This window comes from Andrographis paniculata, unplaced genomic scaffold, assembly GCF_009805555.1.
Source record: "Andrographis paniculata isolate CXL003 unplaced genomic scaffold, ASM980555v1 Contig9END, whole genome shotgun sequence".
Classification (NCBI taxonomy): Eukaryota; Viridiplantae; Streptophyta; class Magnoliopsida; order Lamiales; family Acanthaceae; genus Andrographis; species Andrographis paniculata.
The window spans coordinates 1,754,178-1,769,930 of NW_026137639.1; the positions used below are offsets into that span (position 1 = coordinate 1,754,178).

The 15,753-nt window shown below is 32.7% G+C and overlaps 2 protein-coding genes across 2 annotated transcripts; both read right to left on the bottom strand.

Annotated features, from left to right (window-relative positions):
• Nucleotides 1-6,121: 6,121 nt before the first annotated feature.
• On the bottom strand, nt 6,122-7,546 carry LOC127244300 (NDR1/HIN1-like protein 10). The gene is made up of 2 exons (XM_051264772.1): nt 7,384-7,546; nt 6,122-6,717 (listed from the first exon to the last, which is right to left on the bottom strand). Exons 1-2 carry the CDS (start codon nt 7,531-7,533, stop codon nt 6,277-6,279), a joined length of 591 nt encoding a protein of 196 aa, XP_051120729.1. The 5' UTR covers nt 7,534-7,546; the 3' UTR covers nt 6,122-6,276.
• Nucleotides 7,547-9,206: 1,660 nt separating this feature from the next.
• Nucleotides 9,207-10,551, bottom strand: LOC127244229 (protein SENSITIVE TO PROTON RHIZOTOXICITY 2-like). The gene has a single exon (XM_051264672.1). It carries the CDS (start codon nt 10,405-10,407, stop codon nt 9,373-9,375), a length of 1,035 nt encoding a protein of 344 aa, XP_051120629.1. The 5' UTR covers nt 10,408-10,551; the 3' UTR covers nt 9,207-9,372.
• Between the last annotated feature and the right edge of the window lie 5,202 nt (nt 10,552-15,753).

A 15,753-nucleotide genomic window follows, 5' to 3' on the forward strand; every position in this document is an offset into this window, starting at 1 on the left:
TAAAGGATCCTATCACATGCTTGAATACATCGAAACACAAAGACAATCATATATCACACCAAAAAATTTGACGTCGATAAAAAAGTAGCTAAGAATATAAGTTTGCACACATTATCACAAAGAAAAAAAAATATATCACAAAATCTAAGCAAACACTATCACAAAGCTTAACAAACTAACATGCAGTTACACAAACACTCATATATTCCCGAAAAACTAACAATCTAGATTATTCACTTAGTCTAGAAAAATGTATGTTGTGTGTTGACTTTGAAATTAGGACATTCAAAATCATTTACAAAAAAAATGTCCATGTAGTGTCTTTCATAATATCGGACAAATTATTAATTATTTTATTTTTCTTTTCATGTCATTTCTAAACCAACATGGAAAGAGACATAGTATGTCATGCACCATCCTGCATAATATTGTATACATTGTGCAACTTTGCATACTATTGTTGTTCTTGTGTAACTTTGACAATCTAATAATCTTAGACATTTTTGTAATATAAATAACATAGGAATAAAAATTCCAAACATTCTTCTTATCTTTTGTGTATGATACCAATAATCAGTAAAAGTAATCAAACAATAGACCATAGTCATAAAAACATGCTGATAACAATTCTTTAGACTTACTAATTATCTATCCCGCTTTCTTCATGACCTCTCCCTCCCACATTCTTGATCCGTTATTTATCTATATTCCTATCTTGGTAGCAAATGTCAATTATATTACTATAATGATGTCACAATGTCCTTATCTCAATAAGTAGTGAGAATACATTGTTATTTAAATGTTATAACAACAAATGCAAGGATATGTTCGGCAATACCTAACTCTATAGGTTTAGTGATATGTTCAGACTCTTCTCCACTTTTTATGCAATTTTTTAACAGCATATAGACTCTAGCAAATGGGTAGCAACAATGATTTCTTTTTTCTTTCAAGATATCATCTTGAGCTATTCTGGAAGCCAATGAATATTCATTCCAATCATAAGATCCTTTATTAATATTAAACATTTTCATTGCAAAGTGTCCATGAAAACCGAAGTATCTGAAGTCATTCGATTGTTGTAACAACAATTGTGTTTGCTCTACTTCTCTAAAAATTTGAACATGTTTTCATTTTTTGCATTTTTTTCAATTTCCTATTATCTTCTGTTTATAAGACTTCTTTAGATTTTGGTAAAATTTTTCATAACTCTCATGTAATTTCGAAATTCAGCGTAAAATCTCCATGTATTTTAAAAATTTCATGACACCCCCTTATATTTTAAAAAACGTTGCATGAAACCCCCACCACCACGAGACCTCTTTTGTGTGATGAGAAAGTGATTTCCTATCTATATTTTTTCAATGATGGGGGGTTTTCATGCAATATCTCTTAAACTATAAGGGGATGTCATGTGATTTTAAAAGTAAAGTGGAGATTTCCACTGAGTTTCGAAACCACATAGGAGTTTCATGCAACATTTTTGATAGTATAAGAGAACACTATACAATTTTTAAAGTAGAGGGCGGATTTACGCTGAGTTTCATAATCACAAGAAAATTATGGACAATGATAAAATAAGAGGCCAACTTTGACAAAGATAATATCCTTTCTTTCAGAAGAAACACATAATTCAAGTCTTTTGTGATTACTAAATTATTTTTAATGGATAAAAATAAATTCAAAGTTTTTTCTAAGCTTGTCATTCTCTTGTTTTAAACACATATTTTTAGTCTTCAGATCATTAGTTTTAATATTTTTCATTTGTATAGTATCCTTCAGTTGATCAATCTCTGTATCGAACTTTTCATTAAAAAATTCTAATATATTAATTGTCTCAAGAAATTTTTCTTTTTTTTAAGGGACTTTTTTTGTTTATCAACCACATCTTCATATGTTTCAATCAACTTACCAACATCAAGCTCTTTAGTTTATTCAGAATTTTCTTCACAAGAGGTATCATCGTGAGCTTTTCTTAATTCGCTATTGTTGATTATCAAAGCAACAACTTCTTCATTATCACTTTCAACATCATTAGTAGCCACAATACTTTCATTGTCATCACTTCATGCTACTTGATATTCATCTTTGGTAGAAATTGCTTATAACTCTCCTATGGTTTTGAACACACTTTTTAAAGTAAAATGAAAATTTACATTGAGTTTCGAAATTGTAGAAGGGTTTCATGCAATATTTTTGAAAGTATAAAAGGACGTCATGCAATTTTTAAAGTAAATGGAGGATTTATACTGAGTTTTGTAACTACAAGAGAGTTATGAACAATTTTGTCTTCATATTTTTTTATTCTCTTGACCGTAGAACATTCGAGCCTAATATATCCAACCCCGCCATATTCAAAACATGTAGGTTCTTGCATTGGATCAAGTTTAGATGACACACTAAAATTTTTTCTTGATTATTATCTCTTTGCTATGTATTGCCCATGCATGTTGATTTTTATTTTTATTTTAAATAAATACTGTAATCGTGGCCTAGAAAGATAATGAAAAATTCTATATAAGACTATTTCTGTATAAAACATATTTGAAAGCTAATTTGATTATTATACCAAACGAAATTATATATGTTTTTCTTGTTAAACTGCAACTTAAAATATATAATATTTTATCCTATATATTACCACAGCACACAACCTTTCACCGTCTTTTTATATTTGGCAATGTCGAATTGGTGCAAGTGAATTGTTAAACATATTATTAATATTTTTTTCCAAAAAACAAAAACTGAAATTTCAATTCAAACAAAAAAATAAGTGGTTTACGGTCGAAATATGTTGGATTTGAAAGCAAACAATCAAAAAGTCGAAACCAAAATGACCACTAGTGTCCGTAAGGGATAGCCTAGTGGGGTAGGGGTTGGACTTGTGACAATGAGGTCATTGGTTCAAACCCCCTCATGTCACCTTTTATATGTGGTTCGCCTAATGTAACTTTTCTGTCGGATCCGGGGGTTTACCCAAATTAAAGTACATTATCGTAATTTTTGATAAAAATAAAATAAAAAATTAAAGTATTTTATTGTTTGCATTAGAATAAATTTACTAAATAAAAAAAAAAAATATATTAATATAGAATGAGGGGAGTATATAATATCTACAACTTTCAATTCAAACTATATGGAAAATAAAAATATATATATACATATATATTATGGCGCCCACTTAAAGAAAATAAAAATCCATTTGAATGGTCAAATAATATATTTAAAATTCTTTTGGCTAGAAAGCTTTTTGTTGGGACTAATAATATGAATAATAATAATAATAATAATAATAATAATAATAATAAAATAAAAATTGAAGTAACATGTGATGTGGAGTGAAAAGCTGTGACAAAATGATTAGGCTATTATTTATATGTGTGCAAGTATTCATTCCTAAATAACATAAATTGAAAGCAAAGGGACCCAATAAATTTAGAAATATATAATTGTCTTTATTGGGAATAATAAATGATTCTCTTGTGTAGGTGCAACTAACTATTTTACGTGCCTAAATTGCATGAATTAAAACTATGTCTATTTCAACCACTACACTAATTACTTCAATAAGTGACAAAAAAAATTCATTTGGCTTCTCTTTATTTATTTATTTATTATTTATTTATTGTTAAAATTTTATTCATTGATTTTTTATTTTTATTTTTATTTTTAATCCATCTTTCAATGCTCTAAGTATGAGACATGGGTCAATATTATTTTACCTTCGACGTTCTTTACAGAAAATTGAATATTGAAGAATATATTATTATTATTATTATTATTATTATAAAAAAATACAAAATACACATTCCATTATTAATTATTTTAATTGTTGTTGACAAATTTTGGTTGTTTGAAAGTATTTTGAAAGTGGCACAAATTTCAAAGAAAATAAATTTTGTATGCAATATTTTACATATAGAAAAAGGTCACTTTTTTGCCATAGTTTGAATGAAAATATGTATTTAATTGCGATATTTTTTAAAAGAAAACAATTATTACCTTAGAATTAATGATAATTAAGTATTAACAGAACTGAATAAATTAACCCATCTAACATAATTGTTTGAATCAAAATTGATGCATGATTTATATAAATAAGTGTTTTCAGATTAGTATTTCAAATAAAAGCAGATCTTTTATGTGATAATTTTCATAATAGAAATAATATATTACTACAAAAAGAATAAAATAGTGATAAGTAATTTTTTATGTAACTATAGTTAAATATATATTTGATTTTTTTTTAATGTAAATAAATTTAGATGTAACATATATTAAAAAAAAAAAAACAAATATTTGATATTCCCTCATTCTCAAAATCATAGTCTTATTGTATTGAACATATGATTTAAACAATATTGATATTATATTGGTAGTTGATAAAAAAGTAAGAATAAATGACTTTTTTGTCCTTGTGAATATATTAGTGTAAAAAGTAGTGACAATTGTGTAATAATAATGAAAAAGTAAAGATAGTTTTATGGTGATATGATTATTTATGGAAATGAGACTATTGTTTTGAGATAAGACAAAAATGGTAAATAAAACTATTGTATTGGAACAGAGGGAGTAGTTCTTTTAGATAAAATTAATAAAGTACAATAAATGAAAAAGTAAAGATAACTATAAGTTTTTCAGATTTTTTTATTATTTTTATATTTTTAAAATTCCATTGTATATATATATACATATCGTGGTTCTAGTCCGCGACAAACTAGTATCTAAATTTCGGATGACAAAATATTATAATTTATTTAATATTTAACTAATAAATTTAAATAAAAGATAATGACATAATTATATATAAATTTAGATAGCTTTGGAGGACAAAATTATATATAAATACATAATAATTAATATTTTTAATATTTTACTATTATATGTGTATATTGTATGTTTTTTTCAGTAGTATTTTTGAAAATTTGTATACCAAAAAAATACTAAACAAACACAGTCTAAAATGTTGTTGGGAAATTGATTTGGTAGCAAGAAGGGACATATGTGAATATGGTTGAATTTCATTATTGTAAGAAATTCTCTAAATTTGTTACAAGTCATTTTCTAGTAGTAGGTTAGGTTCATTCTCATTCAACCAAATTTATTTTAATTACTTTTCTTAATTATAATTAATGGTCATTAGCAATGTTCTAACATTTTGGGACACTAAAACTAATTATTTAAAAATAATACATATGCCAATATTTAATTGAGTAAAATAAAAAAAAAATGGACATAGATTGAAATGATTAGACTTATGCCACATTTAATTTTTTTTTTTTAAAGATATATAAGTATGTATGTATGTATGTATATATTATGAGACAAGGTTAATGATTAGAGATTATTGTCACTTTTCTTACAAAACATATTTCCTTTGAGAGACAGACCCGAACGTGACGAGTGAGGCCATATATCAGATCAATTAATTTAGTAATTGAAACAAACAAGTACAACTGTTGAAGCACACAGTACCTCTGTCTTATCAAACTTCACTTTCTAATGTGGTCCAACTAATCATCTTCTTTCACGTAATTCCCTTCTTAATATCCTTTCTTTTCAAGCACAAGGCTTTTATTATTATTTTTTTTATTTTTTTAAATAATTAGAATATTTATATTTATAGTGTTTATTAGTTTTCATCCTTAACTTAGACAGAAATGGATCGAATTCAGAAGTGGGCTTGTTTTTCTAAAAGTTATTGGGCTCAGCCCCATACACACCATTTTGTATTAACAATCACGTTTTAATTTATCTTTGTTTTTATTTTGTATTTTCTTTATCTCGCATAATTTGTTTAAAAATATAATTATATATTTTAATCAAATTTTAAATTTATAATTTATAATTTTTTTTATTTTAATTAAACTATTTAGTAATCTTAATCTTTAATTATTTTTTTAATCATAATTATTTTTACTAGTATATTTCTTAATTACTTACTAATTATATAATATCTAAACCTCTCAGCTAAGATGAACAAATTAATTGGGACGAAGTGTTTTGATATTGTTGTGGATACATTATCTTAGAGAAAGGCAAAAAATAAGTTGCAAAGTACATTGACAAATCAAACACGTAAGCATCAAATCAACACTCTGGTGAGCCACATCATTGACAACGTGTCATTTATGATGACGAAAAATCATTTCTTTTAATATATGTGTCCTATATAGATATTCAATTACCAAAAGAATTCAAACGCACAGCATCACAACAAACAACAAATTACAAACACAACATAATCCTGAAAAATAAAAAATTAAAAAACCAATTCTAATATCTATCTACATCACACCAAACCCTCTCAAACCCCATAGGCTTCTTCCCCAAGGGGACTGTTACAGAGCCACATAAAACCCTAAGCTTCCGGTGCACCTTGAAAACCCCAAACTTGAGCCTGATCTTAGCCCGGAATTCGACGTCGATGTCGACGTACCCCGCCGCCTGCTCCATTCTCAGGTCTCCGGCGACCGCTCCGTAGAGCGCCACCCCTTCTGCCGCCAGTTGCAGGTCCAGATGAGTCACATTCGTCCTCCCCTGGTAAAACGGGGACACATTGAGTATTGAAAGCTTCTGGTCCTCAAACGACGCCGTTACGGTGATCCTGTCGTAGTACAGCGACATCTGATGGCTCGGATTTGTCGCCCGGAGGACCAAATGGAAGGTGGCGTTCAGATGGTTGCTCTTCGTCAGGTTGTAGCCGCTGATCGAACCCTAATTTAATTTATTCATTAATTAATGCCAAACAGATTAGGGTTTGATTATTTATTTGGAGTATTTTTTTTCCTTATAATTTTTTGTTGTGTAATTTCTAGATTTTCCATTGAATATTAGCATGATTTTTTTATTTTTTTGTACCATTTCGAATTCAAATCAATATAATTGACCTTGTACATTTTAAATTAAAGAAAATATGCTTTTTTTTTTTTTTTTTTTCATAAACTATCACATAAAATATTATTTAAACAAAAACTCAATACTCCATTTCAAATTAATTCCAAACTACAACCAAATTAACAAATTAACTCAGGGTGTGTTAGCTTGTGGGGTTTTCATTTTGAAAATTAAATTTAGTGTAATATATAATAAATGAAAATATGTCTTTAATTTGGTAACGTACAAATCTTTAGAAAACCTACAAGTGCAACCTAAATTAAAGTGCCACAATTTTCATTTAAATCATTACATACAACACAACTATTTCACTAAAAATAGTGAAAATCTTAAAAAAAAAAAAAAAAAAAAAAGACTCCGTAATAAAATAAAAGAATTATTCATTGTTATTTACGTTTTTCCCACATTCACTCACATTGTGTTTTCATTTTTTTTTCCCTATTTTCTTAAAAAAAAAAAAAAAACACACATGATTAGTAAAGTTACCTCTTCTATGGAGTATCTGAGTTTTTTGGGCTGGACAGCAAGCCATGTGATGATAACAATGAGGCCGACGAGGATGACAAGGGCCACCAAAATCAAGCCGATGCATCTCACCAGAGACGAGCGCTGTGGTGGTGCCGCCGGCTGAGCCATCTATCTATGAATCCCGCGACTAATGAAGATATATGATTCCTTATAAGCCGTATATATACATATATATATATGTTGCTTTGATTTGAGGTTTCTTGGATGGAACTCAAGACAAATATTCTTGTCTTGTAGCTAGGGTTTAATTTGAAAGAAGGATTAAATTAAATAAATTATATAATGTGCTTAATTATAATCAATATCTCATTGATGGGAATATTGTGGGATGATATATTGCTTGTTTCTCAAGGGATTCCCAAAGTTAAATATATATGTTATCACTTATGAGGAGTCTCTTTTGGTTTCTATTGTAGTTTGTCTAACCATAAATATATTTTGTTGTTTAATATCTTTACAAATAACTTAAGCATTTTCTTATTGATTAAGTGTAATTTCATAATAATGATTAAGTATTATAGTAGTATTATTTTATATAAATAATATCAAAGTATTTATTTTAACACACATTCCTTATTAGATGTGAGTTCTTACAACTCTTATGGTATTTTAGTCTCTACATACTTACATCTTATCTACCGAATGAAAATAATATAATTTTTTAATCAACATTCAAATGGTATTTTGTAATTTGTTTTATTAAAATTGTTGTTCGAAGTCTCTTTAAAATAACAAAAAACAGATATTTCAAGTAATACTTTTTTTCAATACAAGTATTATATACTGTAAAATTAATATTAGTATTGTCTGTGGATGGATGATTTAGTGGTGTGGAAGTATACTTGTGATTATATGGACGTATGATGGTTTTCCCTACCATACACGGCTTATCTAATTTGATTTTTTTTTTCTTTTTTTTACTAGTATAATTTGTAAGGTATTGAAATTAGTATTGTGCTATAAGGATGTGATATTTAATTCTCTAAGAATGTAAAGGAATAAGTGAGCAATTACATAGCATATAGATAGAGTTTTGAAATTTTTTAGAAATAGTTAAAATTATTTATTTAAAAATTAATTATTTAATGTGATATTTTTTCGATCAAAATAGTATTAAAACTTACCAAAATATACATTAAGTAGAGTCTTATTCCTCAGAATTATCTATTGCAATTAGATTAAGACTTATATACAATTCATCTATTCCAAAATTATATCACTATTCTTTTCTTGTCATCTGTTAAATTCCTATGCAATTTATTTATAATAAACAATTTAATCCAACTGGACTTTTAATTACTTTAATAAATAATAATTAATTTTTAACTTTTTTTTCTATTTAACCCGCTACATTTTATTGATTGTTTAGTAAATTTTTGAAAATACTTCTATTTTATTTTTACATACTATATTATAATATTATAATATTATTATTTCTTCAACAATTTTATCCAATTAAATTTAGTGCTCCCTCCGTCCGTTAACAATCTATCCACATTTTTATTTTAGTACGTTGATAACAAAGTATGCATTCTTTTTTTTTTTTTTTTTTTTCTAACTAATATTACAAATATTTTTTCAATTTATAATATATTACATACATGTCATTACCGTACAATACTAATAATCAGGTTAGTTTAGTTTTTTTTACTTTTATTTCATCTCGATATAATACTAATATTTCTAAAACTCTGTGCAAAAAGTAAATAGATAGATAGATATGAAACGGAAGGAGTATAATTTTATCGTACTTGAGAGAAGAGATTAATAATAAAAACCCATAATCTTATTCCGCATGTGTGTAGAATTCACAAACCCGATCGAAGCACAAACATAAAAACCATTTATTTATTTATTTCAATCACCTGTAGATGTCTGTCTATCTATCTATCTATCTGTCTACCTAGTGATCCAAATTAAATTAAACGCAAGATTCCAATAAACTAATTAATTATGTACCGGCGCGGCGTCGGGGATGATGGCCGGCACGTGACCGGCGAACAATGCCACGTGACCCATGAGCTTGTCCTTGCGGGAAAACGTAGTCCCGCAGGAGCACCTCCACCGGAGGTTCCCGCAGTGCTTCTCGTGCGTCCGGAGGTCCGACAGCACCGAGAACTGCTTCTGGTTGCACCTCTTGCACACGTACATCTTCGGACAGTGGCTCCTCTTGTAGTGATTCTTCACACAGATCATCGACTTCAATGGCTGGAACTTGGAGTGCTTCTTGTTCCACCGGCACCCCTCCTGCGGACACGAATACTTTATATTATTATTATTACAACTATTATTATCCATTGATTCCTTCTTCGTCTTCCTTGGATTTGTCAGCGCCGCCGCCGATTTGTATTCCTCGCCGTGCGCCCGCATGTGCATCCGCAGATTGGCGTCGCGTTTGAATCCCTTGCCGCAAACCTCGCAGTAGTGTGTGTACTTCGCCAGAAGATCCGCCGCCGCCAGCTCGACGATGTCTGAATTCAGATTCTCGTCGGAATTTCCAAACCCTAATTCCGTCATCGTCGGATTGCTGCAATTGTACGATGTGGTGCAGTGATCTAGGATTGTGTAATCGGGGAATAGTGGGGGGCGGCTGGTGCCGCCGCCGGTTTCGGGATCGGGTTTGTTGTCTGGGGGGTCAAAATTATCCGGCGGCGGCGGGGGCGGCGGAGGGGGGGAATTGGTGGCGAGGGACATTTGCTGGCAGGAAAACATCATGGAGGAGGCGGTGAAGATGATTTCTTGGATCAAGGTACTCATTGTGGGGATGGCGGCGGCGGCGGGCGTTGACTCGTGCGGCGGCGACAAGAAAAGGGCGGCTAGGGATTGGACCTGGTTGAATTTTTCTTTCATGAGTGAGAGATTGTAAAGAAACCAGGATTGGTGTGATCCAGCTGGATTTGGGTCCATGGATGAAGACGACGACGACATTACACCTTGAACTTGATCATGAGGGTAGAAAGAATTGGCTCCATTCATCATCATAATCTATCTATCTATCTATCTCCAATTTGATTAATTTTGTTTCAAATCAAACAAAACTACAAACCCTAAACCCTAGCTCAGCTCGAAATCCATGTCGATCGATTATTTTCTTCTTTCTGCAATTAGATTTTTACGAATTGAAAAACCCTGGAATTTGGTATATTTATTTCAAGGGAGAATAGAGTAGTTGACTTAGCTAGAGATGATGATGTGGATCATCTGACGGTGGAGATGAATTGAATATTTGCAATTTTTAAGATGAAAAGTCAGCTTAATGAAGCCATCACCAATTAAGACCTCCCCGGAATGCCACCTATCTCATATCCTGACAAACCCTTCCGAGGATAGATTCAAAATGCTGTTCCCATAATACAGTTATATAATATGAATAAACAATGGTATTTTCATTAGACTCAAAAATCTCATTTATGTTGATCTTTTGTTAAAATATGACTTGGATTTAGTTATCTATCCAACCCGAAACTAAAACAAAAGAGTTGTTTCAATTGGCAGGGTCTCTTTTGGGCTTATCCTAATTAATAACAAATAGGCTTAGGGTTTAGGGTGCTTATAAATAGATAATTATAGTTAGTCGTATGACATGACTGTAACTCTTTGAATCAGTATAATAAAATCTCTTCGATTCCTGTCCGTGGACGTAGGTTGAGACACTGTCACCAAACCACGTAAAACCTCTATGTTCTTTATTTGTTTTCTTTCTCGTTTTCTTATAACAAGTGGTATCAGAGTCATATCTCATTGATTGAAGATGTCCTCGTATAAGTTTGATCTGGAGAAGTTTAATAGGTTGAATGACTTCACGCTCTGGAAGGTCAAGATGAGGGCACTTCTGGTTCAACAAGGATGTGATGTTGCATTGGAGGGAGAAGATAAGTTTTCTAAAGACACGAAGGATAAGATAAATAAAGAGATTTTGGTAAGGGTTCATTCCGCGATCTTGCTGTCAGTTATTGATGAGGTGTTACGGGACGTTGTTGATCAGACGACGGCTTTTGGGCTATGGAATAAACTGTGTGAGAATTACCAAAACAACTCTCTTACGAACAGGCTATATCAGAAGCAACGTCTTTACACCCTCCGGATGTCCGAAAGTAATCAGGTAAAGGATCATCTTGATACCTTTAACTGTATCATTCTTGATCTTCAAGGGGTTGAGGTTAAAGTAGATGATGAAGATCAAGCCTTAATTTTACTGTGTTCACTATCTGGTTCATATGAGAATTTTGTAGATAATATGCTATATGATAGAACTACAATTTCTATTAATGATGTGAAAGATGCCCTTATGTCGAAAGAATTGAAAAGAAAGGTTTCTCTGGAAGAGAGTTCAGGTTCACGTCTGTTTGCAGGTAGGGGAAAACCACATGAGAGGGGTAACGGAAATGAGAGGTCGTGTTCAAAATCAAAATCCTCTAGCAAAGTTAAGTGTTATCTTTGCAAGGAGAAGGGGCACGTTAAAAGGGATTGTCCACAGAAGAAGGAGAATACAAAAGTTGATTCTAGTAATAGTGGCAGCAGTGCTGCTGTGGTACAAGATAGTTCTAATGATGGGGACTTTGGTGAAGTTCTGACAGCGTGTAGTACTAGTACTGCTGATTCCTGGATTATGGATATCGGTGCTTCTCACCATATGACGTTCTCTCGTGATCTACTCACTTCTTTTAAGGAGTCGAAAGGAACGGTGAAGTTAGATGATGATGGGGTTCTAGCCATAAAGGGGAACGGGATAGTGCAGATAAAATTGTATAACGGTACTTTCAGGAAATTTGACTTTTGATATGTTCCTGAACTCAGAAAGAATTTGATTTCTCTTGGCACCTTAGCCAAGAATAGTTTAAAAAATCATGGTGAAAGTGAGTGGGTGAAAGTCCTAAAAAGGTGCTCTGGTGAAGATGAAGGGAAAACTGCAGCATAGAATTTATTTTCTACAGGGCAGTTCAGTGATGGGAACGGCGGCGGTATCCCAATCCTTGGATAAACATGACGACAGGACAAATTTGTGACACCGTCGATTAGGTCACATAAGTGAGCTAGGGTTGTCTGTGTTGAGCAAGCAGGGTTTATTTGGTTGGGATGTGATAGGCAAAATTCAATTATGTGAGGCTTGGGTAAAAGGGAAGCAACGCAGGGTGAAGTTTAGTACCGCTCATCACACTTCAAAAGAAATTATGGAGTATGTTCATTCAGATCTATGGGGTCCCTATCCGGTGAAATCGCAGGGTGTTCTTACTTTGTCACTTTCATAGATGATTATTCGAAAAAAGTCTGGTTGTACTTTCTGAAGTCTAAATATGAGGTGTTTGGGAAGTTCAAGGAGTGGAAGACCATGGTTGAAAAACGGATGGGTAAACAGGTCAAGACTCTAGGAACTGATAATGGGTTGGAGTTCTGCAACGCTCCATTTGATGATTTCTGCAAGAAAGAAGGTATAGTGAGGCACCGCACTGTACGACATACAACACAGCAAAATGGAGTTGCAGAGCGAATGGACCAAACTCTCATGGCGCGTGCTAGGTGTATGCGCATATTTGCTGGCTTATCTAAGCAATTCTGAGCTGAAGCAATTAACGTTGCTAGCTATTTGGTTGATAGATCTCCATCAACTACAATTGACTTAAAAACTCCTCAAGAGGTATGGTCCGATAAACCCTCTAATTACTCTAATCTAAGATCATTTGGATGCCTTGCATATACTCATGTGAATGATGGTAAGTTGGAGCCGAGAGCGGTAAAATGCATATTTCTAGGGTATGCAACATGAGTAAAAGGTTATCGACTGTGGTGTACTGAAGGTAAAAATCCTAGTAAATTTCTTATTAACAGAGATGTAACATTTGATGAATCAGTTATGCTTGATTAGAGTAGAAGTTGTGAAAGTATTGCAGGTACAAAAGATTGTGGTGCTGACCAGAGGGTGGAGTTTGAGACTCCTGACATAGTTATGTTAGAGGAAGAGCAGCAGGATAATACTATTGATCAATCCGATTAACCAGATCAGTCAAAACCTCAAGGGAAACCGATTGAGGGGGAAGTTGATGACGCTGGTACTAGGGTTGAAGATTCCATAGCAGCAAGAAAGGGAAAGAGAAATATTCAGAAATCAGCTAGGTTTGCAGGATATGTCAATACATGTGACATGAATTATGTGGTTTATGCACTGGTGGTTGGTGATGATCTTAGCTCTGATGAGTCAAAGACATATAAAGAAGCTGTCGCGAGTAAAGATGCAGAAACTTGGATTTTGGCAATGAATGAAGAGATGCAGTTTCTTGAAAAGAACAAAACTTGGGATCTTGTTGCACTACCAAAAGGGGTGAAGCCAGTGGGATGTAAGTGGGTCTTGAAAAGAAATGAGGAAATTCCTAGTGTTGAACCTGCTAGGTAGTAGGCGAGATTGGTGGCAAAAGGGTTCTCACAGAAGGAATGAATCGATTACCATGAAGTCTTTTCTCCTGTGGTGAAACACAAAACCATCCGGATTCTTTTGACAATGGTGGGTGCTTTTGATCTGGAGTTTGAGCAGCTTGATGTAAAAACAACATTTGGTAATCTAGAAGAACAGATTTACATGTCTCAACCGGAGGGATTCGACAGTTCTAAAGAAGCCCAAGTATGCTTGTTAAATAAATCTCTGTATGGCTTGAAACAGTCTCCGAGGCAATGGTACAAGAGATTTGACTCTTTCATGGTGTCTAATGGTTATACTCGTAATCAGTTTGATAAATGTGTTTACTCAAAGAAAGTTTCTAGTGATTCATTTGTGTATTTGTTGTTGTATGTGCATGATATGTTAATTGCATCTAAAAACATGGCTGTAATTAATGACTTGAAGACTCTACTAAAGGGTGAGTTTGAGATGAAGGATTTGAGTGCGGCAAAGAAAATACTAGGTATGAAGATCTGGCGTGATAGAGAAGCAAGACGGCTATGGGTTTCTCAAGAAAAGTATATTGAGAAAGTTCTGCAGGCATTCTCTGTTGATCAGTCCAAACCGGTAAGTACCCATTTGGCGGCACACTTTAAACTTGATCGAAGCACTATATCGGCTACATATAAAGAGATTAGCTATACGAAGACGGTTCCATATTCAAGTGCAGTTGGAAGTCTTATGTATGCGATGGTATGCACGAGATCAGATCTCGCTTATGCGGTTAGTGTGGTGAGCAGGTTTATGGCTAATATGGGTAAAGCTCACTGAGGAGTTGTAAAGTGGATCTTGCGATATTTGAAAAGAGCGTCTGATATTTGTCTGGTATATGTTGATAAAGGCCATGGTGATGGTCTGGTTGGCTATGCAGACTCTGATTACGGGGGTGACTTGGTAAAACGAAGATCATTGACTTGCTTTATCTTCACCCTGTTTGGATGTGCAGTCAATTGGAAGTCTACTTTACAACCTACGGTTGCACTGTCGACGACTGAGGCGGAATACATGTCAATGACTGAAGGTATTAAGGAGCGTATCTGGTTACATGGTCTGGTGCAGAGTTTGGGTCTGAAGGTGGAGAAACCGGTGTTATTCTATGATAGTAAGAGTGCTTTGAGTTTGGCTAAAAATCCAGTGTATCATGAGAGAACCAAGCATATTGATGTAAGGTTGAATTTTATCTGTGATGTTCTGGAAGAAGACAGGTTTTCTATTCATAAAATAGCTACAGAACACAATCCAACTGATATGTTAGACAAAGGCGCTACCGACGGAGAAGTTCGAGCACTACTTGAACTTGTTGAATATTAGCAGGAGGTAAAGTCCTTTCGGGGCATCTGGCAGAAAGGAGACGACTGAGAGATATTACAAACCTTTGGCGGTTGGAGAAACTCCAAGTTAAGGTGGAGTGTTAAAAAGCGATTTGGATTTAGCTGTTTACCCAACCTGAAACCAAAGCGAAAGAGCTGTTTCAATTGGCAGGGTCCCTTTTGAGCTTATCCTAATTAATACAAATAGGCTTAGAGTTTAGGGTGTTTTGGGGTGCTTATAAATAGATAGCTATAGTTCCTAGTCGTATGACATGACTGTAACTCTCTGAATCAGTATAATAAAATCTCTTTGGTTCCTGCCCGTGGACGTAGGATGACATTTCGTCATCGAACCACGTAAAACCTCTGTGTTCTTTATTTATTTTCTTTCTCGTTTTCTCATAACATCTTTAAATATTAATTATTATATCAAACTGTAGTACAAATTAAGAAAAATTATAAAAAATACTTTCATTAGTGTCTTATAATACTAATAAAATGACATTTGTACAATAAATTATACAAATATAAGGATATTTTTAATGTTAAGTACAATAATGTAAAAAGTAAATGTGACCCTTAGAGACG

Coding starts and splice junctions, on each gene's coding strand:
- LOC127244300 (XM_051264772.1), bottom strand. CDS start 7,533: ATGGCTCAGCCGGCGGCACCACCACAGCGCTCGTCTCTGGTGAGATGC. Junction 6,718..7,383: donor TCAGATACTCCATAGAAGAG/GTAACTTTACTA, acceptor AAATTAAATTAG/GGTTCGATCAGCGGCTACAA.
- LOC127244229 (XM_051264672.1), bottom strand. CDS start 10,407: ATGATGATGAATGGAGCCAATTCTTTCTACCCTCATGATCAAGTTCAA.